Source organism: Thrips palmi, unplaced genomic scaffold (assembly GCF_012932325.1).
Source record: "Thrips palmi isolate BJ-2018 unplaced genomic scaffold, TpBJ-2018v1 HiC_scaffold_19, whole genome shotgun sequence".
NCBI classification, from domain to species: domain Eukaryota; kingdom Metazoa; phylum Arthropoda; class Insecta; order Thysanoptera; family Thripidae; genus Thrips; species Thrips palmi.
Window position 1 is genome coordinate 2,835,520 of NW_023144628.1, and position 27,858 is coordinate 2,863,377.

Consider the following 27,858-nt stretch of genomic DNA (forward strand, 5'->3'; position numbering starts at 1 on the left):
GGGCGGTGCTTTTCAAAATGGCGCCGTATTGACATACAAATATCCCCACCACCTTCAAATCCAGACGTCTTTCTTGACATACAAAATGGTGCGAAAAGGGGGATGCACTCTATTTTAACGTAATATTTTACTTTTAACCTTTTAAACGACCACCAAAGCGCATTGCACCACGTTCACCATGACGCCAAGAAAGAAGGTAAGCTCTCTGAAACCTTCATAGATGATTGTCTGGGCGTCCTTGTTTGTTTTTAGAAACCTAGAGGTTATAGCCGTCCGTATATACAAATAACTACATTGTGTTATTCCCATCTTTTTCTACAATTTTTATCGAAATGAATCTATTTTATTGCTCCTTTTTCGAAATTTGATTTGAATTGGATACCATTTATCCTTGCAGCACTCACTAATCTTGCTATTTTTGTCTGTAATTAGCCAACAACGAGCTCTGAATCGACATCTGGAAGCAGCAGTTCTTCGAGTTCATCCAATTCCTCTTCTTCTTCTGGAAGCGACTCCAGTTCATCAGACTCAGAAAACTCTTCAGCCTCTCAGGCCAGTGCTGCTAAAAGTGGTGGCCGCTCAACTGATTCAGACAGCCGGAAATCGTCTGCCAAGAAGAAAGTCGGTCAAAATGCTCCTAGCGGTCAATCCAATGCCTCTTCTGGAAATGCTTCATCCAAAACTAATTCTAAACCAGAAGCATCTGGTACAGGATCTGAAAGTGCTTTGGAAGCTGCAAAGAAGGCTGCCAAAACAAGAGCAGGGGCTCAGAAGGCAAGTCAGGTCTACTCATCAGAAGATGATGATGTCCCACCTAAACCTACTTCTAAACGTAAAGCCCCAGCCAAGCCCAAAGCCTCCGCAACGGTCACTCCACAGCAGAGACAGGCAAAAGCACCTTCAAAGCCTTCTCAGGCCAAAACAAATGCTGGGAAATCGAATTCCACTCAGAAGAATGCCCCTTCAAAGGATACCAATTCTTCATCCAAAACAAATGCCTCCAAGCAAGCAGATAAGAAAAATAAGACAAAAAGTATATTTAGTCCAGAGAACAGCAGTGAAAGTGAAGGACCGTCCACTCCATCCAAAACTATTCCGCCTAAAAGTATGGCAAACAAAGTGGCATCAGCCTTGAATCAGAAGGCTAAGCAAAAGAAAGAATCAGGGGCTGTATCTGATAAGTCAGCTGCTTCTTCGGCCTCATCTGAATCAGGTTCTTCAACTGGATCATCAAGCAGTTCTGACAGTGATTCAAGTGCTGAATCAACATCTGCTCCTACTAAGCCAACAGCTACAACACCTGTCAAGAAAGGACCAGGACGGCCTCCCAAGAAGTCACCAGTAACACCTGTTCGCAATCAGGGCAAAAATGCAAAAAATGCCAAGCAAGCAACTCCTCCAAATTCATCCTCCAATTCCAACTCTAATTCAAACTCAGGCCTCCCAACAGGCGGTGGGGATTCTACCAGGGCTGGCTCAGAAAGTGAAGCTGATGGGTCACAGGTAAAATCTTCTCCTGAGAAATCAAAGACCGAAACCCCACTTGTAAGAAAAGTTACACGGTCAGCTACTAACAATGCTCGGCGAAGCAAACACTTAATAGGCAAGTCGACTCTTGGCAGTGACTCTGACTCTGATGCAGGTAAGAGATTTGTAAAATACATTTTTCACTACTAACCAAAACAATTCTGTCTTTATTTGTTTTATTATGTACTTTATTTGATTCTTATTATCTCCTTTCTTCCCACCTTACAGACAGCAAATCAATTATCTCCAAAAATCCTGTGAAAAAAACTATGAATTCCAAAGCACCTCCTCGCAAAGCTAAGGGAAAAGGTATGGGAGCTCCCCATTCTGAAACAGGTGCAAAGATAATTCCAGAGGAAGAAAGGAAGTGTCCGTATGAAGGATGTGATTCTAAAGGCCATCTGAGTGGAAATTATGAAAAACATTACATTATTGAAGCTTGCCCTTTATATCACAACAAGACTCCACAGGAGTGCAAAGTAGGCACTGATTGGATTTCTCATTTTAAAGTATTATTAATGCATTACAATTTTCTTATAATAAATATTTTTATACTTTCAGGAATCTTACAATGATCGGACAAGAAAGAATGAAGAGAGACAACGAGCTTTGACTGCCATTTTAGAGAGAAGATCTCCCAAAACCCATCAGTCCCTTGAGCAACGAAATTACATGCTAAAGGTAATGTAAATTTGTATTTTCAAAAGTGTTGTTCTTGGAAAACAGTCAAGAAAGTTTTAAACATGTTTTCATTGTAATTCTTATGATTAGGTAAAAGAAATGCGTGACAAAGACCGAAAGCGTCAGAAAAGGAAAAACAGCAGCAGTGGAAGCGATAGTGGTAGTGCCAGTGGAAGCAGCAGTAGCAGTGAAGATGAAGAAGGTGATGATGAAGATACCGGCCAGAGAGAGCCAAAACTTAAGGGTGTTGCACCAATGTATGATATCCAACTGTTCCAAGAAGCGCAAGCAATGGCAAGCCAAAAAATGGTAAGTTTCTACTGACTTTTTTCTTTTTTTTCTTTTGTTAAACTGATAGGTGTTAACTTGCCAACTAATATTTTTCAAAAATGCTTTATAGGAGGAAGATTTGAAAACTCTTCCATTTACCAAGGGCACTAAATACATAGAAATGGGGAAACATGAAATGGAAGTTTGGTATCAGAGCCCCTATCCTGACGATTATGCTCGCTTGCCTAAGCTGTACCTTTGTGAATTTTGCCTTCGTTATATGAAAAGTGCCACTATTTTGAAGAGACATGCTGTAAAGTGTGTCTGGAGACATCCGCCTGGAAAAGAAGTGTACAGGTATGTCTACATCTCTTTCTCTGAACATTTAAGTTAACTGATGATTATCTACAAATTTTATTCTATTTATAACCAGGAAAGACAAGTTGTCTGTGTGGGAAGTTGATGGAAAGAGGTACAAGTTGTACTGTCAAAACTTGTGCCTCCTAGCAAAATTTTTCCTTGACCACAAAACGCTGTATTACGATGTGGAACCTTTCCTCTTCTATGTGATGACTCTCAACGATTCTGACGGATGCCACACTGTGGGCTACTTCAGCAAGGTTAGTCATCGTGATTGTTTCCGTTTTTCTTTTTCGATGGCATTTTGTCGAGTGTTACGTCTGCCTATGTATGCGCGTGCCTGTGAGAGTGTGTGCGCGCGCGCTTGGGGTCCACGAACGGGCTTCCGTGCGCAGGTGATTCCGAGCTTTGCGCACAGAGCGCAGCACTCGTCCGTGTCGCCTCTGCTGTCTGCAGCTGGGCGTGGCAGGCGTGGCATGGCGTTGTTGGCGGCGGCAGTGCCGCACTGCGCTGCGCATCCCTGCCGCTTGACCGCCGCGCCTCCCACCCCCCCGCGCCTCCTGCGTCCCGCGCCCACCCGGTAGGCCCCTGCGAGCCCACCGCGCCCACACCGGCAGGCCCCGGCAGGCCCCGGCCACGCGCCTTCCACGTGCCTGGATCCTGCCTGCACGGTCCGGACGGTGCCCCGCCTTCCCCTCCGGTACTCCTAGAATGCTCCTAGAAGGCCCTGCGAACGCGGGGGCGGCTCGCCCGGCTTGCCGGCGCATAGTGGCGTGGCGTGCCGGTCGCACCCTTGGGCCGCACCCTCGGCTCGCAGTGCTCGCACCCTTTGCCCCCGCCGCCATTTTCCGCCCACGTGGGTCGCAGGTCCTGCAGGTCCTTGCGCCGCAGTGCGGCAGGGTACGGCCCGCCCAGACACGTACGCCTGCCGTCCCTCACCGCCCCCGGCCCGCCTCCGCCCGCCTCCGCCCGCCTCTCAAGCGCCCTCACCCCTTTTTTTGCCGGCAAAGTTTGGCTACTTTGCCGCGAGTTTGAGTTGACGACCCGCAGGGACTTTTTCTCAGCCTCGGTGGCCGACCGAGGCCGAGAGGCAAGAGGCAGGCCACTGAGGACCAATTTTCGCCCTCTGCCTCTGACTGCCGCCGACGCCGTGCTGACGACCTGCGGCTGACGGTCCGCTGACGGCGAGCTGATGGCCCGCTGACGGCGAGCTGACGGTCCGCTGACGGCGAGCTAACGGCCCGCTGACGGCGAGCTGACGACCCGGAGCTGACGACCCGGAGCTGACGACCCGCTGACGGCGAGCTGACGGCAAGCTGACGGCCCGGCGTGTGCCGCACGCGTGACGCCGGTTGGCTTGCCTGGTGCTTGGGGGCCGTCCGTAAGAGAGGCGCACTTGCAGGGCCTGGCAGGGCAAGGGCCTGGCCCTGCGGCCGATGCAGGGGATGGGCCCTCTGGCCCTCCGGCCCTTCGCTTCGCTTCGCCCTGAGGGGAGGCCGAGGGCGCAGGCCGCGCACCAAGAGTAGGGCGCTCGATAGCGAAGCATTGCGAAGCCAGGACCTGACTCGCGGGGCGGGGCGGGGCTGCAGAGAACGCGATGCCCCTCCTTTCCCCGTCCGACCCCACCCTCCCCTCCCCGCCCCGCCCCGCTCTGCAGCTGAATTTCACGTTGAACCGTACCGTCTGCTGGTGCCGAGCAGCGCTCCGCTAACTCAACTCCGTCCTCCAAAAGTCCGCTCATATCGCCGGGCTCCCCCTCCCCCCTCCAAAAAAAGTGGGGAAAAAAGCGTCTCGAGGAGGGGGCGGCGTGCCGACGAACGAGAGCACCAAGAGCACCGTCCTGGAGAGGCGGGCTGCGTGTTTGTGCTCCAGCAGCATGTTCCGCGGCGTCCAAGTGACGAAACGCCAAAAGCCAATCCGATTCGAATCCCCGAATCGCAAGTCCATTTCACTGCTTTCATTGGCGTCCACCTCGCGGTGCTCCGGCATCCGGTTGGGACCCGACGGGCCGACGCCCAGTTCCGTCTGCATTTTTTATCCCCCGTGCCCATGTACGTTAAGTCTGTGTGCGTGTTATTTGTGAGACGGCTGGCGGAAAGTGCGGTCAAAATACACACACGCTCTCCCCGTCGCCGTGACGCGGGCTGCCGAGGCTGCCGAGGGGTTCGACGTTGGGGGTTTGGGCTACGCTCTGATCGTGGTGTCCCGGTGGCGTGCACGGCGTGCAGCTTCCCGGACAAGGACGGCGACACACCCTGCCCTGGGGCCCTGCGGCGCGGCGGCGCGGCCCTTTCCGGCCCTACCCTTCCTGTCTGGCTGTCTGGCGCGGTGGGATGTTGCGGGGGCGGGGCGGGGCGACCCCCGAACCGCCTGTCTGCGCCTCTGGGCGCTGCAGGCGGGGGATGTCTACGACTGTCTGGCTTTGCGGGGCGCGGGGCTGCCCAGGCTGTGCCGCCGTGCGCTGCGGGCGGGCATCGGCGTAGCCACCGCGACGACCGCGACGCAGCCTGCCAAGCCTCGCGTATTCTGGCCGCGCATGGCGCGCAAGACGAGCAAGGCGACGAATATCCGTCACACAGACATAAATTGTCGGGGGTTCTTGGCCTCTCTGTCACAACGGAGCAATGACCGGGCGGCCGGGCGCGTCGGCACGGCGTGGCCCCTTCCCGTAGGCCGAGCCGTAGGCCCAGCCGTAGGCCCCCAGGCTGCTGAGCCGTGCCCTGGCGGTGCTGCTGCCGTAGCGCTGCGGTCGGGGTCCGTCCCCAAAGCCCCTGCCCCTGGCCAGGCTGACAGCCCCTCGTTGTCGCGCTTCGGCAGCGCTAGTCCGCCCGGAGGCCACCTGGCACGCCGCGCCGCCATGGCCGCCTGTGCGAACCCAGGACCCACACAGGGGGAGGCAGGGCCCGGGCAGGGCAGGGTGGCAGGGGTCGCCTGGAAAGACATTTTCGGCGGATAACCTCCGCGTCGTCGTCCCCGCGGGGTCGTTGCGCGCGGGTCACGGCCGTGCGGGCTGCGGGCCTCGGAGGCACCAAGCAGGCAGGCAGGCAGGCCGTCCTGTCCGCGGCGCGCGAATCTTGGAAAGCCAGACAGCCAGCAAGCCGCGGGCTATCGAGTGCTATCGCGGTCCGGCCGCCAGCCCCGCCCATTCCGTGTCCACGGGCCCGTCCGCTTGAAGGCCTCGGCGCCGTGTCGACGCGTCGACGGCCTGCTTCTGTCTGGGAATGTACCCAGTCAGGGTGCATCGCGGCCTGGCGGTGGCCTGGCCGAGAAAGGCAAAGGCATCGCCTGGGTCGTCGACAACTCTATAGTCCCGGCGGCACCGGCCGGCACCCCGCACGGCGGGGTGGGGGAGGGGGAGGGGGCAGAGGCGGGTCGGGACGGACGAGTCGGGACATGCGGGGTTCGCGGCGATGGGGGGCGGGGCCGTACCACGGCACAGTCAAGGCAGGCAGGCAAGGAGCGGCGGTAGCTGCAGCAGCCGAAGAGCCGAAGAGGGGATGGGAGGGGCAGGACGGAGTGCTTGTTGCTAGGTGCCGCTCTGCCTTGCTCGGCTCTCGCTCGCCTCGACCTCCACTCCCCGCCAGCGGCTGGCTGGCTGGTGGCGGGGCGGCCGGGCCGCCTGGCCGCGCAGGCAGCCAGTCGGGGCCCAGTAGGCCCCCGTCACGTGAGTGATGACACCTTGATAAACGGACGCGTCATGAGAATGCATCCGATCGCACGTAGGCCCCTGCTCGTTGCTCGGCCTGGTCCTTGCCCCGGCGGTCCCGGCGGTCCCGGCCCCATCCGTGGAAGGGTGCGCACATCTGTCTGCCGCACCTGGCCGGCCTGGGCCTGGTGGCCTGGCCTGCCGCCACGCCACCGCGCGCAGGAGCAGGACGTACTCGACGTACATACTGCAGTGCAGGTTGCGAACGGCGGCCAACGGCGGCCCGCAGCGCAGCAGACTGAGAGTCGTTTTCGTCGCTCCGTCTCGCTCGCACTCACGGGGCATCCCGTCTGTGCGCGAGCGAGCCTCGGCCTGCAATATAATGACAGTGTAGGGCGCATCGGCCACATGGTCGCATTACGCTTCGCTCGCCCTGCGCGTGTGAGCGTGCGTGCGTGTTGCTGCGTTATGAGGCCCTTGCCCTATCCTGCAGTGAACCTCTGCCAGCGAGCCTCTCCTCTGCTGGAGGCTCGTTTTGGCACGGATGAGCGCTTTGCCGGCCCCGGCACACCGCGAGGAGTAGCGTCAGCGCGTCAGCCGAGTGATTCCGAGGGAATACGCGCCGTCTCTGTCGCACGCGTGGGGCGGTTGGGCGGTTGGGGCGTCTCGCAGGGGGCAGGGGTGCGAGAGAGACAGAGCCCTTCGGAATCGCTCGCCTCGCCTCGGCAGTCCGCGACTCGTTTTTCTGCAGCGGTCCCGGCGCGGCCCGCGGCCCTCCGTGCGACTTGGCCCGGCCCGGCCCGGCCAGTCCGCCGGTTCGCCCACGCGCCCTGCCGCCTTCCTGACGGCCCCCGCCAAGCCCCCGCCAAGCCCCCAAGCCCCCGCCAACCCCCGCCAAGCCCCCGCCAAGCCCCCGCCAAGCCCCCGCCCCCGAACCGCCTCCCCCACGCCGCGTGCCTGCGCAGGCTGCTTCCGAACAGGGCACCTCATCGCTCTGTCTCTAGTATCGCGCTCACGGGACCTCTGGTTGGGGTGCGAGAGAGACGCAGCGACGGAGCATTGTCCAAGTCCACGCTGCGTGCGGGCCGTGCGCCGTGCGGTCGGACCCTTTGGAGAAAATTAAATTCTGGGAACTGAACGATTGGATCGATGGGGCAACTGAAAGTTGCGCATGTCCGAGATCTGTGTTGGCTGGTTCGTCGGAGAGGGCGCGGTGAGCGGAGGGAGCGGAGCCCCTGGCGGGTAGGCAACCCTCCCGCCGGCGTGCCGACCGGCTGCCCGCCTCCCAGGAGCTAGCCGCCGCCGCCGCTGGGGTCCGGGGCAGCGCTTCGGAAAGAACCTGTCGGCGGCTTCGTCGGGACTTCGAGCCTCAGGCCTCGGCAGCGACATGGTAGCGCACCAAGCTGATTAGCACCTGGCCGGCGCTGTGCCGCGCTTGCCGCTCAAGCACGGCGGAGGGCGGCCTGTGTAAATGGAGGCCCGAATGGGGGCGGCCGGGTTACGCCGTCTTGCTGGGTGTCTCTTCTCGGTGAGTCGGTGGCTGTGCAGCCAGCCGCGCCCTGCCGGGCCCTGCCTCGCCGTTCGGCCCCCCAACGCTCTAATGAAGCGCCGAGCCGAGTCTGGTCTTGGATTCCAAGTGCGGCGAAAGAGGACGCAGCCCGGCCGTCGTCCGCCCCGCCCCGCCCCGCCCCGCCGCGGAGGTCGTTGCTCGCGCCTCCTCGATACACGCAGTACACACTGCAGACAAAGAAGATGACTGTTGTGCTGTACGCGCGGAATCGGTCGCGTCGTGTGGGCCCAGTGTGCGCCCCGCCAGGCCCCGCGTCGCGCGGACCGAGTCCGAAGAGTCGTTTTGTCTCTCTCGCACTCCTGAAGGTGGCCTCCCGTAGGGGTGCGAGGGAGACAGGCTTTGCTGCTGGCGCGGGCGGGGCGAGCTTTTTGGGCACGGCGGCGCTGACTGGCCATCGAGGGCATGATGTTGCAGTGTAGTCGAGAAAGAAATGTGCCGCCTCCGGTTCGATACATCGCTCCATACACATCGATACAGCCCGGGACCATTTTTTCCGCGTCGGGCGAGTCGCTACGCTCGCTTCGCCTCGCATGCCGTCGCAGACATTTGCATTCCAGAGGCCTCCGGGTCCGGGACTCCGGGCCGGCCGCCCTGCTCACCTGTGAGCCCCGCAGCCCCAGGTAGTGTCGCAAAGGCCCCGGCTTAGTTCCGGTCGGATGGTCGGGGTGATGGCGGCGGCACCCTGGGGGCCGGCCGTGAGCGCCGTGCTGGCGCTGTGCGAACCGGGGTATGTTCCACACAAAGGTGGTTTACAGACCGACCCCGCGGGCCTCAAGCCCGGGCATGGGCGGCCATGGGAACGGAACGACATGGCGCACACACATGCGCTCAAACACACACACACACACACAATGTGTGCCTGGCCGCTCTGCCCGCTGGATGGCCTGTTCGTCCATTATCGGCTGGCCCGGTCCAGAGCCACGCAACTCGCTGGCGGCGGCCTGCAGTTGCGTCCTTCTTTCCGGTGCTCCGCGCTCCGCACCGTGCCGGGGCCCCGCCGCCCCGCCATCGCCACGGGCTCCGCCTGCGCCGCCTGCGCCGCCCCGCTCGGTGCCTGGACGTGCCTGCTGCCACTTGCCACACGGAGCGACGCGGCGACGCGCCGATGCCCTGGTTCCTGGTTGGTCGGCCCTGCTGCCGCGCGCATCTCGCTGCCTTGACGTTCGCCGGCGCTTCCGTCGCTCTGTCTCTCTCCCACCCACGGGCCGTCCCTCAGGTGTGCGAGAGAGACAGAGCGGCGGAAGCTCTGACGGCCGTCCTTATTCCCAACTCCCTAATCTGCCGCTAATCCCGGCGAACGCGGCGAACGCGGCGGACCAAGCCTTCTTATCCCTTTCCTCGCTGCAGATTGACTCCCCAGAGTCGCCTCCTCGTCCGTCTCTGTCGCGCTCGCGCAAGCGCCGCACCGGTAGCGAGTGTGAGAGAGACAGAGCGACGAAGCGACTCTGGGGAATGACTCGGCTGTCGCCAGCCCCGCCAGCCCCGCCAGCCGACGTATCACCCGATGCGCCACAGTGGCGGCCACAGTGTAGCGGCCCCTTGTTTTAGTTAGGGGCGGCGCGGACGATAAACAAGTTGGATTGAACGCTGCAGACCGGTCCCGAACTGCGGTTTCGTCGCTCTGTCTCTCTCGCACGGATGGGGCGGACCGCGCAGGTGCGAGAGAGACAGCGCCACGAAAACGGCTCTTTGGGGTCGGCCGTGTTAGCGTCATGTCGGACGATGACTGGCCGTAGGTTTGGGAGTTTGAATGACTCTGTGCGAGCGCGCGCCCGTGTGTGCGTGTGTGTGACATCCCCCTCTGACAGGCCATGCTCCGTTGCCTCTCCCCCAGTACGTATGTCGCGCAGTAGTTGTTATCTGCTGTGTCCCCCCTCTCTCCCTCTCTCTCCAACCCGTAGTCTGTCTGGCCTAAAAGTTGAGGCCCATAACAACTAACAGGCGTGCAGCGTGGCGCCACCCTCGTCCGTGTGTGTCTGTTTCTGTGCGGTGCGTTTGGGAGGGGGGCATGTACGTGTGTGTGGCTGTGCCCGTGTGAGCATGTCGTGTTATTATATTAGTTGACTTTAATCGCATCGAACATGTGGGACCGCCCATTCATTGGTCGCAGCAGTGCCGCGCACACACAGTGCACACACAGTGCCCCGACCGAATGTCCTCAGCAAAAAATAATGCCGCCACCTGCAAGCCGATTGCTGCAGGCTTCTCTCAAATTCCACGAACATCTCGTGCCAAATGATAAAAGGCTGGCGTCCTCTTCACCCTTTTCGCTTTTTGCGACGTCGGTGTGCATCCGACCGCGGACTCGCTGACGCTGGATTGTGCGGTTGCTGTTTGCGGCGTCGAGGATGGTTTCGTCGCTCTGTCTCTCTCGCACCCCTACGGGGGCCTACGGGACGCCCCACGAGTGCGAGAGAGACAGAGCGACGAAACGAGTCTCCGGAATCCGGCGGCAGGTCGGCCACCCCATAGGGCAGCAACGCGCACGCGGCGCACCGGGTCGGCCGCGGGCACCCCCACGGTGCAGCGCCGTAAAAATGTTTATTTTAGTAGTGGCGGCGAACCTTTGGCTTGGTGCTCGCGCCCCGCCCCGCCACTGGGATGGCCCAGCCGGGCGCGGCCGTGCTCTCCGCCACCCTGTGCCGGAAATGCCCGCGCCTGAGGCTGCGAGTGCGCTGTCCGGTGGCGTGCAGGGCGTGGCCGACGAGGCCGTCGCGCGGCGTGCCGGGGGTGCGGGTCCAGGGGGTCCAGGTCCACGGTATTGATGCGCAGGGCGGGGCCGCGGGGCCGCGGGGCCGAAGCTCGGATTTGTTTAAAGTTTTATCAGGTCGGCCGGGGTGGCCCGGGTGGGGCGTGGCGGAGCAGGGTGCGTCTGGCTCGTCTGGCACCCCGCAGCCCCGCGCCGCGTCGACCTGGCATCGCTGGCAGCGCAAGCAGCGCCCAGCCCCTGCTGATAAGCCATGCCGGTGTGGTGCCCCTCCCCTCCCCTCTCCCCTTCTCTTTTCCAGACGCACTGCAGCCAGACATCAGCCAGCCCGCCGCCGCCCGGCCCGCGCACCCCGTCCTCCAGTCCTCCAAGGATTCCAGCGGCGCGGCGCGGCGCGGCGGCTCTGAGGGGTGAACGACCTCCGTGCCCGCCGTCCTTGTCCGCCGGGGGGTGGCTGCGGCACGGGAGGCGCGGCGCGGCGGCGTGTTTGCCAAGTGCTGCTCGCCTGGACGCGCCCTGCCTCGCCGCTCGGCCCTCTCGGCCCCTTCGGCCCAAGCCTTCCCTTCTCTCTTCTCGTCTCGAGACTCCGAGGCTCGTCTCGCGCTAATCGATGTTCGCCATCCGAGGGAGCGGCCGGCTGGCGGGGCTGGCGGGGCTGGCGGCGGCGGCAGCTCGACGCCCTTGATGACGGGCCGCGCGCCGCGGTGACGTCACGGGCCGAGGACCGAGGACGCCCGCTGTGTGGTGTCACCGTGTGTCGGGCCGTCTCCTTGCCGTCTCCCGCAGTCCCGGGACGAGTGGCCATGCTATACACACACCACAGGCGGACGGGCGGCCACCCTATGCCGGGCTCATTGTGCGGCTGCTGGACTCGCCTCTGGATGGATGGATCGTGCAAGGGCTCTCCCCTCTCCGCTTGTCTGTGTGTGTCTGTCGCTCTGTGTGTGTGTGGCGTTATTTGAATTTGGAGATAAAGGAGTGGCGGGGCGTGGCGGCTACAAAAGCGCATCCGTGCAATATCGGTCGTTATGGCCTGATTGGGTGACCGATCGCAATATATGCGTCCCGTGCTGAATTTATACCCTGTCCCTGCCGCTCAGCGTGCCGCTCAGCGTGCCGCGGGGCCGCACCCTGGCAACCCTGGCGAGCCGATGCCGGGGCACGGCCTGCACGGCCTGCACGGCCTGGGCCTGCGCACCCCTTCATCAAACCAACATCTCGGCCAATCTGGATTAAAGTGGGGAGGGGCGATGGCGACGCGTCGTGTCCGTGTGTGTGCACAGTGTGTGCGCGACGCCCGCGTCTTTTCAGTTTCCATCGTGTTTCTTTTTCATTCCCTGTCTCTCACTCTGTTCTCCGTCTCTCTCTCCCTCGTTTCCGCCCCCCCCCCCACCTTCCCTCCACCCCTTCCTTTAAGCCGTACAGTGTTTGTGTTGATTTTTATTTATGACTGCGTCGCCGGTGCGTGTCATACTCAGTGCCTCACGCAGTGTGTGCGTGTGAGCGTGGATGGTCTAGTGGTGCGTGAGTGTGCGTGCGCGCATGCGTGCGAGCGTGACGATGCGAGCCCCACGAGAGGACGGCCGTAAAACGCTCTGCGCTTTCGTCCGGGCGTTCCATGACGTTTCCATGACCCTCCAGGGCGTTCCGTATGGCGTTCCATGACGTTTCCATGACCCTCCAGGGCGTTCCGTATGGCGTTCCATGACGTTTCCATGACCCTCCAGGGCGTTCCGTATGGCGTTCCATGACGTTTCCATGACCCTCCAGGGCGTTCCGAATGGCGTTCCAGGGGCGTTCGCTGCTGCGCACAGACTGAGTGCCTCGCCGCCATACTCACCGAGTTCGACTGCGAGTGAATAATTGGAGCCGCTGTGCGAGTGCTGCGTTATCAGGGCGGCCGCGCACTGCAGCAGAGCAAGCAGAGGCTCCCAACAATGTCGCTCCGTCTCTCTCGCTCCCCTGCGACCGGGACGGACCGGGAGGGCACGCCCCCGTGAGTGCGAGAGGGACAGAGAGACGAAAGGCAACCGTTTGGAATCAGCCTGCAGACAGCGGCGCAGTGTCATTTGTCACGCCGGAACTACCCCTGCTCTGCCCTGGCCGCGGTGCTGTCCGGGCGGCGGCTGCAACGCTGCAGTGCTGCGACGCCCCCGCCCCCAAGCTCCGCCTGCTGCCTGACGACGTTGACGTACTAGTAGTTGGGCGCTGCGCTGGCTGGGCTGCACGGCTGCCCCGCCCCTGCACTGGGGTGGCGGGCCAGGCGGGCCAGGCTTTGCACAAAGTTGCTTTCGGTTATCTCTTAGGTCGCGGTCCACATAGCGAACGGATTGGTGCGGCCGGCTCCGTAACACGAGAAGTGCGTTTCTATCTTATCGGGTTTGTGACGGTTGGCGTGGGCCTGTGCCTGGGGCCCGCCATGGCCATGCACGGCGTGCCACGGCGTGCCAGTGTGCCAGTGCTCGGCCTGATCGTAAAGCCCGTCTGGAGCACATCCGTGCCGGCAGGGCCGACACGCCGAAGCCCGATTCCGAACAGTGCCTGCGTCGCTCCGTCTCTCTCGGACCCTCCAGTCGGACGGCCCGTGCAGTGCGTCAGAGAGAGACGGAGCGACGAGAGCGCTGTTCCGAGTCAAGCGGCTGGCGGTCTGGCGGTGAAGCAGAGCCCTCTCCAGAAGGCGCGGCCGGCGCGGCGCGGGGATGGTTGCGCCCCAACAGTAATTGGCGTTTTAAAAAGGCGAGCGTCTGCGCGCGTCTAGGTGGCGCGGTGGTCGCCGCCGCCGCAGCGTGTTTCTGTGTGAGAGAGAGGGATGTAGTCTGCCAGTGTGCCATTTAATAAGCCGAGTCAACGGACAGCACTGCCGGATGTGTGCCTGCTTGCCTGCTAGCCGGCTGGCCTGCGCAATTACGGCAAAGACATGGCGGCGTCTGACAGTGTGGGTGGTGGTGTGGCGAGTGCCGATGTTCGCGCGCAGCCCGCGCAGCCAACCAAACCTGCCGCAGAATTAAATTCATATCTCTTTCCTTCTTCCTTTTTCTCCCTTTTCCAGAATTTTTATATTTGTTCCGTCCGGCCGTCTGCGTCACTGAATTCCGCCGGACGACGGTTTACTTTCTTTGTCTGCGTTTGTATGTGTATGTGTGTGTTGGTGCGCGCGCGCGTGTGTGAGTTTGTGTGGCAAATGTGGCAAATGAGTCGATTGGGGGTCGCTCGTTAGTTGGACACACCTGGTTCCGCAGCCAGTGGTGGTATCGCTCTGTGTGTGTGAGTGTGTGTGTGTGTGTGTGAGTGTGTGTGAGTGTGTGCGTGTGTGAGTGCGCTCGCGAGTGCTGGTTCCGGTCAAGGAAACTGCGATAAACCCCCCCAGCCGGTCGGCCTGGCGGGCCTGGCCGTTTGCATGCCTTTGCCCGCGCAGTGGGAACGTGTTAATTGCCTGGCCGAAATTATTTGGCCTCCTGGACACCTTTCGTCGTTTTCTGTCTCCCTCCCTCTCTCTTTCGTGTTCAGCCGCGCTTTCCGTGAAACGTGAAAAAGATCTTTTGGCGGGCGTCGGCGACGGCAGCGCTCCACGACGTCGCTAAGTGCATTAGCGCGGCCCCGGCCTGCGGCGTGCCACCGTCACCGGGCCGTCGCCGGCCAGGGTCACGTGGCCGTCGAACGCCCTCGACACGTGGAGACGCACCCCGCCCGCCCCGCGCCCACGTGTGTCGGGACGTGCTTCGCGCAGTGCTTCGCGCAGTGCTTCGCGCAGTGCTTCGCAGCAGGCCGCTTCCGACCGGCGCTCTCTGTCTCCTTCGCACTCGTGGGGCGTCCCCGTCAGGGTGCGGGCGGGACAGCGGCGAAGGGCGAAGCACCCTGCGAAACGAGCCTGCAGGAGGCCGCGGCTCTGAAACATTGATGGACACCGGGTCATCCCCCTACGGCCGTAAAAAGCAGTGCAGGCGGCGGGTCGTCTTGGCGTCCTCCGCGGCTTCCTCCGCGGCCGTGGCCGGTCCGCGTTGTCCGCGACGCCGGGCCTCACTTTGTTCTTTAATTGGCCCAACTGGTCCGAATCAGACTCATTGAATGGGGGCTGGCGCGGCCATTACGGACAGCGCGCGGCCGGCGCGCCCGGGGACGCCACGAAGTGCGAGTCGGCGGTGGAGCCGAGCCTCGAGCCCAGCGCGGAGGGACGGCGTGGTTTCGCCCCGTAACGATGCGCGCGGAGAGTGAAGGGAGTGTGACTCAGCGCCCCGCCCCGCGCCACCCCCGCGCCACCCCCGCGCCGCGTCCTCCAGACTCCCCTTTCCCTGCTCCCCGCGGACCCTGGGCCCGGCCACATGCCCGGCCACATGCCCGGCCCGAGGCGACGGCGACAGCGACGCTGGCGGGGCGGGGCGAGGCGAGGCGAGGCGACGCGAGCCGAGCCGGTTCGTTGAACTCGGTGTGCACCATGGTGTGCACCGGCGCGGCGGCCGCGCGATGCGGCAAGTTGAGCGACTTGGCGCTCGTAATGCTCCTTCCCACATGGCGGCCGTGGCGGCCATGGCGGCCACCAACTCCGTCGACGGCAAAGCCAAGTGTGTCCGCCGGTGTCCGCGGCCGGCACGCCGTGGGCACGCCGCGCCGCCATATCGGGGACTCGGAGCAACACCGGCCAGCATTTAGGTTTGGGGGCAACAGTGTGACTGCCGGCCTGCCGCCGGCCTGGCGGCGCGCCGCGGCGTGGGCAACAGTGTGACACTGAGATAATGCAGTGTACTATCGCAGAGTGGGCGCCGATTAACGTTTTACGGCGCGGCCGGCTCGTCTTGGTTTCCTTTTTGCTGCCTCTTTTTTATGAATGGTCTTTACGAGCTTTTGTCCGGGGTTCAGGTGAGCGTGTATGCTTAATGGCGGCATGAAACCTCGGCGGGGCGGCGCGGGCCGGCCGGTGCTTCACTGTAAGCCTCGCGGTGCGCGTTGCGCGCCGATTCCTAGTAGATGGAAATCACGGTCGATGCTGTTGACCTCGCCGAAGTGCATAAAGTCGAAGTTGGGAACGGCGTCGGCTTGCTGTGCTGGCTGCCGGTACGGTGCGCCACCGCTAGAGCCACCGCCAGTGGCGCGCCACGTCGATGTGTCGCACTGCAGCACTCCGTCTCTCTCGCATGCTTACGGGGCGCCCCGTGAGTGTGAGAGACAGATAGCACTGTTCTGCAGCAAGCGGCCGGAGGCGCGTTCGACTATTGGGAGAGAGAGAGAGAGAGAGAGAGAGAGAGAGAGAGAGAGAGAGAGAGAGAGAGAGAGAGAGAGCGGCGAAACAATCCTTCGGAATCGCTCGGCGGCCACGACCGCGGCTGCGGGTCCTCGCGCCATTTATACGGGGTCGCTGACACCCTGCCTTTACTTTGTCTCGCGGGTCGGACGTGTGTGCGAGAGCGAGAGAGAGGGGAACGGCGGCGCGGGGCGATGGGCGGGGATGGCGGTACCACCGTCGTTGTCCGAGGCCCCCCTCCCTCCCCTGCTTTCCCCTGCTTTTGGAACCCCAGGGGGGATGGTATGGGAGATGGAGACGTCGGCGTGCTGCGTCGTCTTGGCAGAAGCAGAGAGAGAGAGAGAGATGGACGTCCTGCGTTGCGCCTGATTCGCGCGACGTGCCAGTGCCAGGGCGACGTTTGCCGGCAGAGGAAAGGGGGAGGGGGGGGGGTCTTTTAACTGCTTGATTCGCGTCGAGCAGCCGAGCGATTCAGAAGAGTCGTCTCGTCGCTCTGTCTCTGTCGCACTCGCGGCGCTCTCCATGAGGGTGCGAGAGAGACAGAGCGACGAACCGCTCCTCTGAATCGCTCGGCAGGAAGACAAAAGCTATTCTTGTTCGCAACTTTGGTCGCACGGCGTCGCGGAGTGGCATCGCCCGCTCTTGCTCTTTGCCGTCTACGACTCCTCGCTGTGCCGTGCTGCGCGCTGGTGCGAAGGACCGTCTCTGTCCCTGTCGCACGCGCGGAGCGCCCCGTGGCGGAGCGAGAGAGAAAGCGGATCTTCGGAGGGAGGCCGCTGCTGTCTGCAGCTACAGCTGCGACGCCCTGCCTCCCCCCCCCCTCACCAAGTTTGCGCCGAGGGACGTGGAGGCCGGAGGGTGTGCAGCCCGTCTGGCCCGCCGCGCCGCCGCGCCGCCGCGCCGCCCCTCGCTCTTCCTGCGGGACCTGCGGGACCTGCGGGACCCGACTGCTGGCTGGTTCCGGGCCTCCCGTCGGACCGCCTCGCTGTCTCTCTCGCGCTCCTGCCGGATGCCCCAGGAGTGCGAGAGAGACACGGAGAGAGGGACCTCCCGCTCGGAATCGGTCTGCTGCTCTCCCCGGCCGCATCTCTAACCGAATCAGGCTGCCCTGTCCCTGTCGTCCCTCCCTCCCCCTCCCCATGACAGTATTTGCAGTGCGCCCCCGCACTACGCCTGCAAGCGCACCGCAGTCCCCGCCGACGGGGACACACCCCCCCCCCCTTCCCCTTTCCGAACCCCTCCCTCGCCGGGGCGCCGTACCAGCCGCAGTGAGGTATTTTGCGATAGTGAAGAAGAGAAGGAAGAAGATGCGGCGGTGGGGGTAGAACATAACAAACCCTCATTTGTTTAGGCAGTTCGTCTGCTTGCGGGGCGAGGCGGGGGCGGGTGGGGGGCATCATGGCCGCCAAACAAATGAGGGTTTGTGATGTTCTACCCCCACCGCCGCATCTTCTTCTTTATCTTCTTCACTATCGCAAAATACCTCGTTCAGTCCAGTTTTGTTACCACAAGCTGGCTAAGCCAGTAGGCCTGCGGCTTGCCGGATTTCGAATGAGTGCTCCCCGTGGCTGTGCCTCTCTCTCGCGCCCTCGGGGGATGCGCCCCCAGAGGGAGACGGAGGGGCCGTTCGCACTCGGCCCGGGCGTCGGCTGGGGTTGCAGCCATAGGTTGTGGCGTTGCGGTGCAGAGTGCCGTAACTCCAGCCCTGCCGGCGGCACGGAAGTGGTCGGCACGTGTCTGCCTGATTCCGAAGAGTCACCTCGTCGCTCTGTCTCTCTCGCACCTCCACGAGTAGTACCTCCACGAGTACCACGGGACACGCCAAGAGTGCGACGGAGCAAGTGACCTTTCGGAGTCGGTCTGCTGCATGGTCAGCTCGGAGGCTCAGCTGACGAGACACATTTTGAGGTCGGATTTCCATGAACAGGCCTCAAATAAAACACGCGACGGTGCCAACGGATTGCCCTTGGAAGGAGGAACCCGATGGCCGCATTCGACGCGCGTCCCATTTGGGTACATTAGACCTCGAAATGTGTCTCCTCGAGTGTTATGTCCGCCTGAACTGGCTTTATCCAGACGCGCCGTGCTATCGCGCTCGATTCCAGATCCGTCTCGTCGGAGTGGCTCCGGACTGCGGACTGATTCCGAAAGTCGTTTTCGTCGCGCTCTCTCTCTCTCGCACTGACGGGCCGTTCCGAATAGTTGCGAGAGAGTGAGGCTGCTGCTCGGGACGGGTGGCGCCTCGCCTGGCCGCCTCGCCTGGCCGCCGCCCCGCCCGCCAGCCCGACTCGCAGCGCAGACGCTCACGTGGAAACACTCTCCTCTAATTCTCGCGTCGTCATCGACTGAGTGCGTCTCGTTTCGAGAAGGGCTGCTCGTTCATAAATTAAACGTAGCGTGGGAGGGGAAAGGGGGAGGGGTCCTCCGGCCCGCGCCCAGCGCCCAGGCCTTCCCGTGGTCCGTCTCGAGGGCTGAGAGCAGGTCCAAACTCGCCGAGCTAGCCCTCTGCCGAGCCGGTCCGTGCCTGCAGTCCGATTCCGAAAAGTGTTTGGTCGTCGTCTCCGGGGCGCCGCGTCGGGGTGCGAGAGAGACAGAGCTACGCGGGCAGTGTTCGGAGTGGAGCCGCTGAGGTGGCCAAGGTGGCCGAGGCCGGGCTGACGCCGTGCTGACGCGTGGACGACGGCGACGTGCTTCTTCGCACTGCTTCGCGCTTCGCGGGGCTCGCTGCACCGAACGGCCGAACGGCCTGGCCTCGTTTCACAACGCGACGCCCCGGAACGCTCCGCCGCAAGCCGGCTCGTTCTCTCTCTCTCTCTCTCTCTCTCTCTCTCTCTCTCTCTCTCTCTCTCTCTCTCTCTCTCTCTCTCTCTCTCTCTCGTACGCCCTGCGGCCTGCGGCACGCCCCGCGGGTGCGAGAGAGACAGAGCGACGACGGCCCTGTCCGGAATGAGTCGGCGGTGCAACGCTTCGCCATGGCTTCGCGGCTTCGCACTGCTTTACCGCCACGGGCCCCGATTTGCTCGGTTACCGCCCGGGTCGGCGTCAACGTCAACGTCCACGCCGCCGTCAGGAACCGCTGACGACCGGCCAATTTTTTTGACCCAGTTTGTCCGTGGCACTCGCTGCGCCACGGAGCGTGTCGTGTCGCCGCCGGCCTACCCAGCGACACTCTGTCGCACCCGTGGAGCCTCCCGCAAGGGTGCGAGAAGGACAGGGCGACGAAGCGCCGTTCGGACGAACTGTCCGCGGAGCGCCGCGATGGAGATGGAGGAACCAGGGAGGAACAATACGGGAGGCGAGGCGAGGCGACGGAGTGTGAAGCACTGTGAAGCGTCTTCCTATCATCGCGGCATGCCCGCTTTGGACAGCCAGACGCGGCTTCCCGGAGCTTCGCGCGGCGGCTGTCGCTGCGCTGTCGTCGCCACGCCGCCGCGCTCCATCCAACCCCTTGACTGAAACGTGAGCCCGGCGGCGGTGGCTGCCACGCAGTGCCGTGCCACGCAGGGCTACGCCCCTGAGGGCTGCCGCGCTGCTACGCCACTGGCCCGCTCTTCCGGCTGGAGGCCGTGGAGCACGTGTGGGGCTTCCAGTGGCGCGGTGGTGAGCGCGGTGGGGGGGGGGGGGGGGGGGGTGAAGTGGCACGGAGGGGGCGCGTATACACTTTTACTAACTCGAACAGGACAATTTATTTCAAGGCAAACCCTGACACAGACAGGCAGCAGGCGGCCCTCAGACGTGCTCTGGCCGGCTCTGCCATGACGGTGCGCTTCGGCCGGAAGCAGCTCACGTGCGGGGGCGGGGCGGGGCGGCGCGGGGCGGGGCGGGTTGCCACCTTCAGCAGTGCCGTCGCAGTGCCGTCGCAGTGCCGTCGCAGTGCGACGTTTGTTTTGCGCGTGTCTCTGCCGCATGCATTACGTGCCGGTAGGAAGCGCAGCGAGCGTGCGTGGCGTGCGCAGCGAAAAGGAAAAGAAAAAGAAAGAAACGAAATTGAGAAAGAAAGAAAAAGAAGAAAAAGCAAAGAGACACGTGATTTGAACCCCGGCCACTCGCTTCGGGTGCTCGTCACGTGTCCGTGTCCCCGCGGGGCCGCGCTCCGCCCTTGCCACGTTATTTACGCCCGGCCCCTCCTCCCCTGCTTGTCCTGCTTGTCCCCCAGGCTCATTCCGAGGCCGTTTCGCCGCTCTTCTCTGTCGCACTCGCGGGGCGGACGCACAGTGGGCCAGAAGACCGGTGGAGGCGGCCAAAACTCTAGACGCGTTTTGAGCTCCAGAGTCGCTAAATGGGACTCGAACCGAACGTGTGACCCCACCAATGGATTCCTCGTTCGGAGAGCAATCCATCGGTGGGGTCACACGTTCGGTTCGAGTCCCATTTAGCGACTCTGCAGCCCAAAACGCGTCTAGAGTTTTGGCCGCCTCCACTGGTCTTCCGGCCCACTGTGGGACGTCGCGATGGGTCGCGAGTGAGACAGGAACAAGCCTGCGGAATCGTCCGTCTGCTTGTCGCCGCTGCGCCCAAATAATCGTCGCCATCTGATTGGGCGCCGCGTGGCCGGGCTGCCGCATGGTCGTCCCCCAAGTGTGTGTGTGCGCGCGTGCGGTGTGCCTGAGTGTATAGACTGTGTGTGTGTGTGTGTGTGTGTGTGTGTGTGTGTGTGCGCGCGTGCGTGTGTGTGTGGACGTCCAGAAACGTCCCTATTTGGACACGTCCAGGAGCGCCGCCTCGTCTCCCTGTAGTAATCTCTGCGTTGCGCGCGTTCCAAAACGACCACGGCTCATGTTGACGTGTGTGTGTGCGTCTGTGTTGCAGGAGAAGAACTCGTTCCAGGGCTACAACGTGTCGTGCATCCTGACGCTGCCGCCGTACCAGCGCCAGGGCTTCGGTCGCCTGCTCATCGACTTCAGTGAGTACATTGCGTATGCCTGCCGAGCGATTCCACCGCCCGCGCGCGCCTAGCTCTGTCTCTCTCGCACTCGTGGCGCGTGCCGTAGGCGTGCGAGAGAGACAGCGAAAATTGCGGGCCGCTCAAGGCCTCAGAGGACGAGAGTGAGGAGAAGGACGCGGATTTTGTCGGCGCGTGCCTGCCGTGACAGTGTCGTCGCGTACCTGTCGTCGTCGTCGGGGACGTCCTGGTGGTGGCGAGGGCCGCGAAACGGCTGCGATTAGCGTTCGCCCAATTTGGCTTGCTTTGATTTTTCCGCGGCGGGGGGCGGGGCGGGGCGGGGCCGGACGGGGCGGGGCGCTGTGCAGGGCGATGACCGCGCCGCGTGTAGCCAGTGTAGCCGCATCGAACGCGCCATCGCCACCGCCGCCATTTTCCCTCCCTCCCTTCGCCGCCTTCGCGGCCGCCCTTCCCGTCCCCGCTGGCCCTCTGGCCCTGCAAGCCCTGCAAGCCCTGCAAGCCCTGCAGCAGCGGTTCTCAACTTTTCCTGACTCGCGACCCACAAATGGCGACTGAAACTAATCGCGACCCCGCACCGCCGAAATCAACTTCTCTCCCAGAAAAAAATGGTCCCGAACAGGTCCCGAACCGAAGAAATGCTCTTGGTCCGGGGAAATGCTGCTTGGCCCCGCGAAATGATGTTGGGCGGTAGAAATGCTCTCTCGACAAAGTGGAAATCCAAAGCGGTTTCCTCGCGCCCCCGGGGTGGCGGTGGGGTCGCTAACGTGTCGCCCCGCGCCGCGCTCGGCGTCAACTCGGCATGATGCCGACGGCCGAGGGCGCTGCCGTCTGCCAGTATGAAATACCGGACCTGGGGCTGCGGGGTGCGGGGTGGCGTTTGCGAGCTGATTATCGAACCCTCGCAGTGTCGCCTCGCCTATTCCCAACGGGGCGCGGCGCGGCGCGGCCCTGGATTGGCCTCCTGGCCCGCGCTGCCGCGCTGCCGCGCTCCGCATGCCTTGATCGGGGAGGTGCTCGCCGCTCCCGACCGACTTGATCATTGTTTGATTCTCGTCGCGTCGCACGCCACCGCGGGCCTGTAGAAGCACGGCCCCCGGCTGCCTCTAGATTTGGGTCGGCTGGCGGCCTGTGTGCTGCCAGCATCGCCCGCATTGCGGCCCCTTCCCCGGGCTGCCGGCCCTGCTGGCTGCGTCATTTCCAGAGCCTTTCCAGGCGGCCGGGCTCAGCCGGGCTGGCTGGTTGGCTGCGCTGCGCAGCCGTGCAGTGTTATTTGCACGTTGGCGGTTGAATGCATTCCGCCGGTCTGCAGTCGGGGGAAAGGGGGGCGGGGAGGGGGGGGGGGGGTCGGAGTGCCGCACTGCGCAAGAAGTGGAGTGTTGCGGCAGGTCGGGACGCCCGGGCCCGGAAGGGGTGGGGCGGTAGCGGGGGCGGCGGGGGCGGGTTTCGAACCCGGGCTGGGAAGGCGTGGCCACCGATTGGCTCCATTGAATGTGGGTGCGTGTGTGCGTGTGTGTGTGTGTGTGTGTGTGTGTGTGTGTGTGTGTGTGTGTGTGTGTGTGTGTGTGTGTGTGTCCGGGCCTGCGTATGTGTCTCGCGGGGGGACGCGTTATAGGGGCAGCGGCTGGGAATGCGCCTGCTGCTTTTGTCCGAGGCGCTGAGGCGTAGAGGCTCGCGCCAAGCAAAGAAGGCAAAGCGACAATACGAGAGAGAATCCCTCCTCTTCCCGCTAGCCTCGCTCCATTCGATTAGTACAGACGAGTGCCGTGAATGCGGGAAGGGGGCGGCTCGCCGTCGGGCACTGACCCCGCATCCAGCCTGGACGACGGCGGCCTGGACGACGGCGGCCTGGACGGCGGGATCGTTGTGGTGCAGCCGGTGCAGCGAAGGGCGCCGCCGTGCCCTCGGCCGTGCCGCCTTGTCGCCACCTGGAGCCTCAGCCCTTTGTGAGCCTTATCGCGGTGTGGCGGCCCTGTTGACACGTCAAGGACGGCGATAAGGACCCCGCCGGGCCCCGCCCCGCCCCGAGACGCCCGGGGACGCCATGCTCCACCGCTGGCAGCAAGGCAGCGCTGGCGGGCCGCACGCCCTCCATCGCCACCTTCCTCAAAAATAGACGCGGCCGCGCTAAATATACGGCGCTAAGCTCGGACCAGGGGCCAGGCGGGCAGGCCCTCCCGGCCCTCCGCATTGTCCGTGAGGCTGCGGGCACCGAGGCGTGGCGGGGCGGGGCGGGGCGGGGCGTGGCGGGGCGGGGCGGGGCGGGGCGTGGCCCGCGTTGGTCCAACTTTGAGGGCCCGGTGCGTGTGTCGTGCCCCTGGATGTGGGTACTGTACTCTCTCCTCGTCCCTCCCCTCTCTCCCTCTCTTCGGAGGCCTCTGTCCAGCCGTTCGTATGCGCGCGCCCGTGTGTGTGCATGGGCTGCGCCTTGGACGTGAACGCGAATGCTGGCGTCCGTCCGGTCCGACTCGGGCTGTCTCTGCGTGCGCCGCGTGCGCCGTGCGCCTGCGCCGGTCCGCGCCGCAGGCCGGCCCGCAGGGTACATTGCCCCCCTCCCCCTGCCCCTGCCCCGGCGGGCCGGGCGGGCCGGGCGGGCCTCGGTCCCCGCCCCATGGCCCGTCGCGGTTCGCTGCGGTGCCGGTCCGGGCCGTGCTCCGCTAGCTCCGCGAGGCCGAGGCGCCGAGGCTCCACCGCCGCGCTGCGCCGCGCTGCCTGCCGTCCTCATCCACCCTTACCGTCTAGCCAAATCGATCGGGCAACTCCTGATTCAACCCTCGGGCCTCGGGGGCTGGGCCGGGCCGGGCCGGGCGCACCCGCCGCGCCAGCAGTCTGCGTTTGGCGGGGCGGGGCGGGGCGGGGAGGGTGGGGCAGGGCAGGGGCTGGAGGCCGGACGACAACCCCGTGCGTTGCCGGCGGAGCGCTGCGCGGCGCGACTGTCTTGGCTGCGGGGCGGGCCGGGTGGCCAGGGCGTGCAGCGGCGTAGGAAAATGGGATAAGGGTGCGAAGAGGAGGCGGGGCGGGGCAGCGTTGCCAGGTCGACATGAATTTCTCATGGCGGGCGGATTTCGGAGCTGCCCTTCCGGGAGTCGCGAGCCTCTGATTCCACCACTCATTCATGCATAGCGGCTTTCATTGATTCATTCATTGGGTGCCGAGCCGTGCCGAGCCGTGCCGAGCCCTGCATGGAGGTAGCTGGCCCTGCGCGGAGCCCCACCCTGCACGCCGCACCATGCGCCCTAGGCCGCCCCGCCACGCCCCGCCACGCCCCGCCACGCCCTGCCTCGGGGTTGGGGTCGTCGACCTTGGCGTCTGGCCGGTCGGTACGAGTCTCGGTGCGCAGCGCGGCGCAGCGCCGCCATGACGGGCGCGGAGTGTGGAGTCGCGGAGGAATGAATGCCTCCGAAAGCGAGTGAGAATGACACTGCGTCGGGCCGCGTCGCACCGCGCGCCCGCCCGGCCCCGCCCGCTTTGGGAGCACGTTTTCCGTTTTCTAACAGTGCCGTGCACTGCCGTGCCGGGCAGGGACGGGACGCGACGCCGCGGCACCCAGGGGGAGGGAGGGAGGGCTGCGGGCGGCACATGGAGGGACGGAGGGACGCGGGGAAGCAGCGGCGTAGCACCACGCCGCAGAGGAGCCATCGCCGCCAGGGTTCGGTGTCCAAAACCTGCCGAGCCGAGTCGAGTCGAGCCGCGTCGTCATTTTGCTTTTGGTTTGTTTGCAGGCTACCTGCTGACGAGGCAGGAAGGCAAGATGGGCTCGCCCGAGAAGCCCCTCTCGGACCTGGGGCTCATCTCGTACCGCTCGTACTGGAAGGACGTGCTGCTCGAGTACCTGTGCAACTTCGGCGGCAAGGAGCTCATGGTCAAAGGTGAGTCCTTCACGCTCGGCTAAGCCGCTGGCGACTCGTCTCTCTCGCATCGCTTTATGGTCGCCGCCGTCCGCTCAAGGAGCGCGCCGCGACGAAGTGCGTCTGTCCTCGCGGTGCAGCACTGCAGCCGAGTGCAGCGTAGTGCAGCTAGGCCGTGCCGCTACAGTGTGCGCATCCGGCCCGAAATAGCTCGGTGCGGCCAGGGCGGCCAGGGCGGCCAGCACACTGGCAGCACGGCCGGGCAGACTGACGGGGACCCCGAGGCCGGGGGGTCACGTGTGCCTCCCCTTTCCCCCTTCCCCCCGCCGACCAGGGAAAGGGCATAGGCGCCTGGTGCGATTGCTTGCTTGCCGTGTTGCAGACATCAGCCAGGAGATGGCCATCAACCCCAACGACATCGTGAGCACGCTGCAGGCCATGGGCATGATCAAGTACTGGAAGGGCAAGCACATCATCCTCAAGAAGCAGGTGGGTACCCACTGGGTAGGTGGCACACTGTGCTGCGGCCGTGGCGCGGCCGTGGCATGCCCGTCGGACCCGTCGCCCAGTTTTACGATCGGAATGGAATGGAATGGCAGAGTGAAGGAACTAATTTTTATAAATATGTATATGTGTGCGTCTGTAGATGCCTGGCACTCCCCTCTCTCATTAGAGGCTAAAAAATTAATTTGCACCTCGTTAGTCCCTTGTTCTGCTTGTGTAATGCGTGGCTTTGTTTTTGGCCCTGTGTCGTTGTTTTTGTTCGTGTGTAGCTCAAGCTTTGGCCTTACACTTAAAATATCGCTTTGGCAAGTGAACCTAGTCCGGAGTGCGAGTGCCACCTCCCTTTCCCCGCCGTGCCGCCCTGCTTTCCGCGTTTGACTCGTTTTGCCCCCGTGTCGCGCCAAGGCGACGCCAAGGCGACGCACAGTGGGCCAGAAACCGGCGCAGGCGGCCAAAATTCCAGACGCATTTTGAGCTCCAGAAACGCTAAATGGGACTCAAACATGACTCAAACCGAGCTTGTGACCCCACCAATGGATTCCTCGTTCGGAGAGCAATCCATTGGTGGGGTCACACGTTCGATTCGAGTCTCATTTAGCGACTCTGGAGCTCAAAACGTGTCTAGAATTTTGGCCGCCTGCGCCGGTTATACTGGCCCACTGTGCGACGCCAAGGCGACCGCGCGTCCAGCGTCCAGGTGGACCGAGTGGAACGCTTTGCGCGCTGCGCCGAGCTCGACCGAGCTCTGCGCCCCCGGTACGGGAGTGCAGTTATTTGTCCCTGCTTGTTTTTAATTATCGTTTTCCCCCGAGCGCTGCCGCTGCGCTGCCGCCGCCTCTAAATGATGGAAGGCGTCATGCGCCGCAGTTTTTGCCTGCGGCACTGCCTTCTGCTGCGCCAAAGCTTTTGCAGTTTCGCTGCTCTCGCGTCGTTTTTATTTCTCGTTCATTCATGACCGGACAATTTTTTTTTTTCAAAATTTTTTGCCCTTATTTTGCACAGCCTGCTAGCCAGCAGCCCTTTGTCGCCCAACCGGCCGGCCTCCCCTCGCTGCCGATGGCGCACGGGCACTGCCTCGGCACTGCCTCGGCACTGCACCCTACAGTGCACAGACCGCCTCCTCACCGCGCCGCCGCGCCTCTTTTCTGTTTTCTGTTTCGCCAGGACGTGATGACCAACTACCGGGAGAAAAGGAAGCGCCGCAAACCAGAGCCGGCCGAGGTGGTGCTTGACGCGCAGTGCCTGCGGTGGAAGCCCTATGTGGCCACCACCAGCCCCGCCAGCTGACGACCCCCGCGCCCCGCACCCCGCACGCCTCAGTAGGTTCCGTGGCACGCCCCGCCGGCCCGCCCCGCCCCGCCTTTGTCTCAAAGGGGTTCCGTGCTATCCACGTGCGGAACCCCGCCGTCACACAGTGGGCCAGAAGACCGGTGGAGGCGGCCAAAACTCTAGACGCGTTTTGAGCTCCAGAGTCGCTAAGCTGGACTCGAACCGAACGTGTGACCCCACCGATGGATTCCGCGTTCGGAGAGCAATCCATTGGTGGGGTCACACGTTCGGTTCGAGTCCAGCTTAGCGACTCTGGAGCTCAAAACGCGTCTAGAGATTTGGCCGCCTCCACCGGTCTTCTGGCCCACTGTGCGTCACACACGGCCCGGCTGTGCCTGTGCTGTGCCCCGCCTCGGTCCTGCCCGAGGTCCTGTCTCTCCCTCCCATGGACCGAAAAGAGCCGCGAGATTGGACGCTTGTTGTTGTTTGGTTTGTTGTTGTCGTTGTGCCGGCTGCTTGCTTGCGTGATGGCTGTCTGTGTGCTGCTCGCGTAGCTCGCGCCACCGAGTGCCGCTCGTGCTTGCGCCCCCCGCTGCATTGCTGCATTGCACGTGTGTGTGAGTGAGCGAGCGTGTGTGTGCTGCTGTACGAGTACGTAGCAACGCGGCTGTGGAGGCGCGTAGGGCCAGCAGTAAGGGCATAGACAACATAGGGACTATGTTGTCTATGAGTAAGGGCCAGCGGAGCGGAGAGTAACAATATACAGCGCCAGACCGCCCCAGACCCAGAGGGCCGCCCTGCAGGCAGAGCCGGGCCAGCCGGGCAAGTCGCTTAGCGGCGGCCCCGAGGCGTAAGTACTCCACCAACTGCAGCGCGCTGCAGCGTCCCGGTGGCGTCCCCCCCGTGGCGACTGGCTGCGTGGCTGACCGTCTTTCGTCGCTCCGTCTCTCTCGCACCCATGAGTGCGACGGAGACGGGGCGACGACAGCCCCGTTCAGCCTGCCGCGCGACCATGCGGCCGTACATCACGCGTGTGCAGCACATTGCCGGCACCACGGCCGTCACGTGTCACGCGTCTCTACACTAGACACTCCGCCGAGGCCGCCGACGAGGTCGCCGCCGAGGCCGGAGTCAGGCAGGGGGTACACCGCGCCGCTAGAGCCCCGGCCGCAGAGGTTAGAGGTTCATCGCCGGGTGTGCGGTCTGTTTTCTGTTTTCCAGGACGTGATCGAGGACTACCAGGCGCGCTCCAAGCGGCGCAGCCCCGTGTTCAAGGAGCTGGACGCCAAGTGCCTGCGCTGGAAACCGTTCGTGGTGCCGCGGGCGTCGAGCACGCCGGG

General features: G+C 63.3%; 1 protein-coding gene across 1 annotated transcript; it reads left to right on the top strand.

Moving 5' to 3' along the window:
• The first annotated feature begins 40 nt into the window (after nucleotides 1-40).
• On the top strand, nucleotides 41-27,858 carry LOC117646013 (histone acetyltransferase KAT7). Its single transcript, XM_034386632.1, has 12 exons — nucleotides 41-196; nucleotides 433-1,642; nucleotides 1,756-2,006; nucleotides 2,089-2,208; nucleotides 2,299-2,517; nucleotides 2,609-2,835; nucleotides 2,912-3,098; nucleotides 20,807-20,900; nucleotides 24,620-24,766; nucleotides 25,128-25,234; nucleotides 26,414-26,568; nucleotides 27,740-27,858. Exons 1-11 carry the CDS (start codon nucleotides 179-181, stop codon nucleotides 26,534-26,536), a joined length of 2,703 nt encoding a protein of 900 aa, XP_034242523.1. The 5' UTR covers nucleotides 41-178; the 3' UTR covers nucleotides 26,537-26,568; nucleotides 27,740-27,858.

Excerpts from the sequence above, each read along its gene's own strand:
- LOC117646013 (XM_034386632.1), top strand. Across the intron at positions 2,007-2,088 it reads AGACTCCACAGGAGTGCAAA|GAATCTTACAATGATCGGAC; the intron begins GTAGGCACTGAT and ends TTATACTTTCAG. Across the intron at positions 24,767-25,127 it reads CAAGGAGCTCATGGTCAAAG|ACATCAGCCAGGAGATGGCC; the intron begins GTGAGTCCTTCA and ends GCCGTGTTGCAG.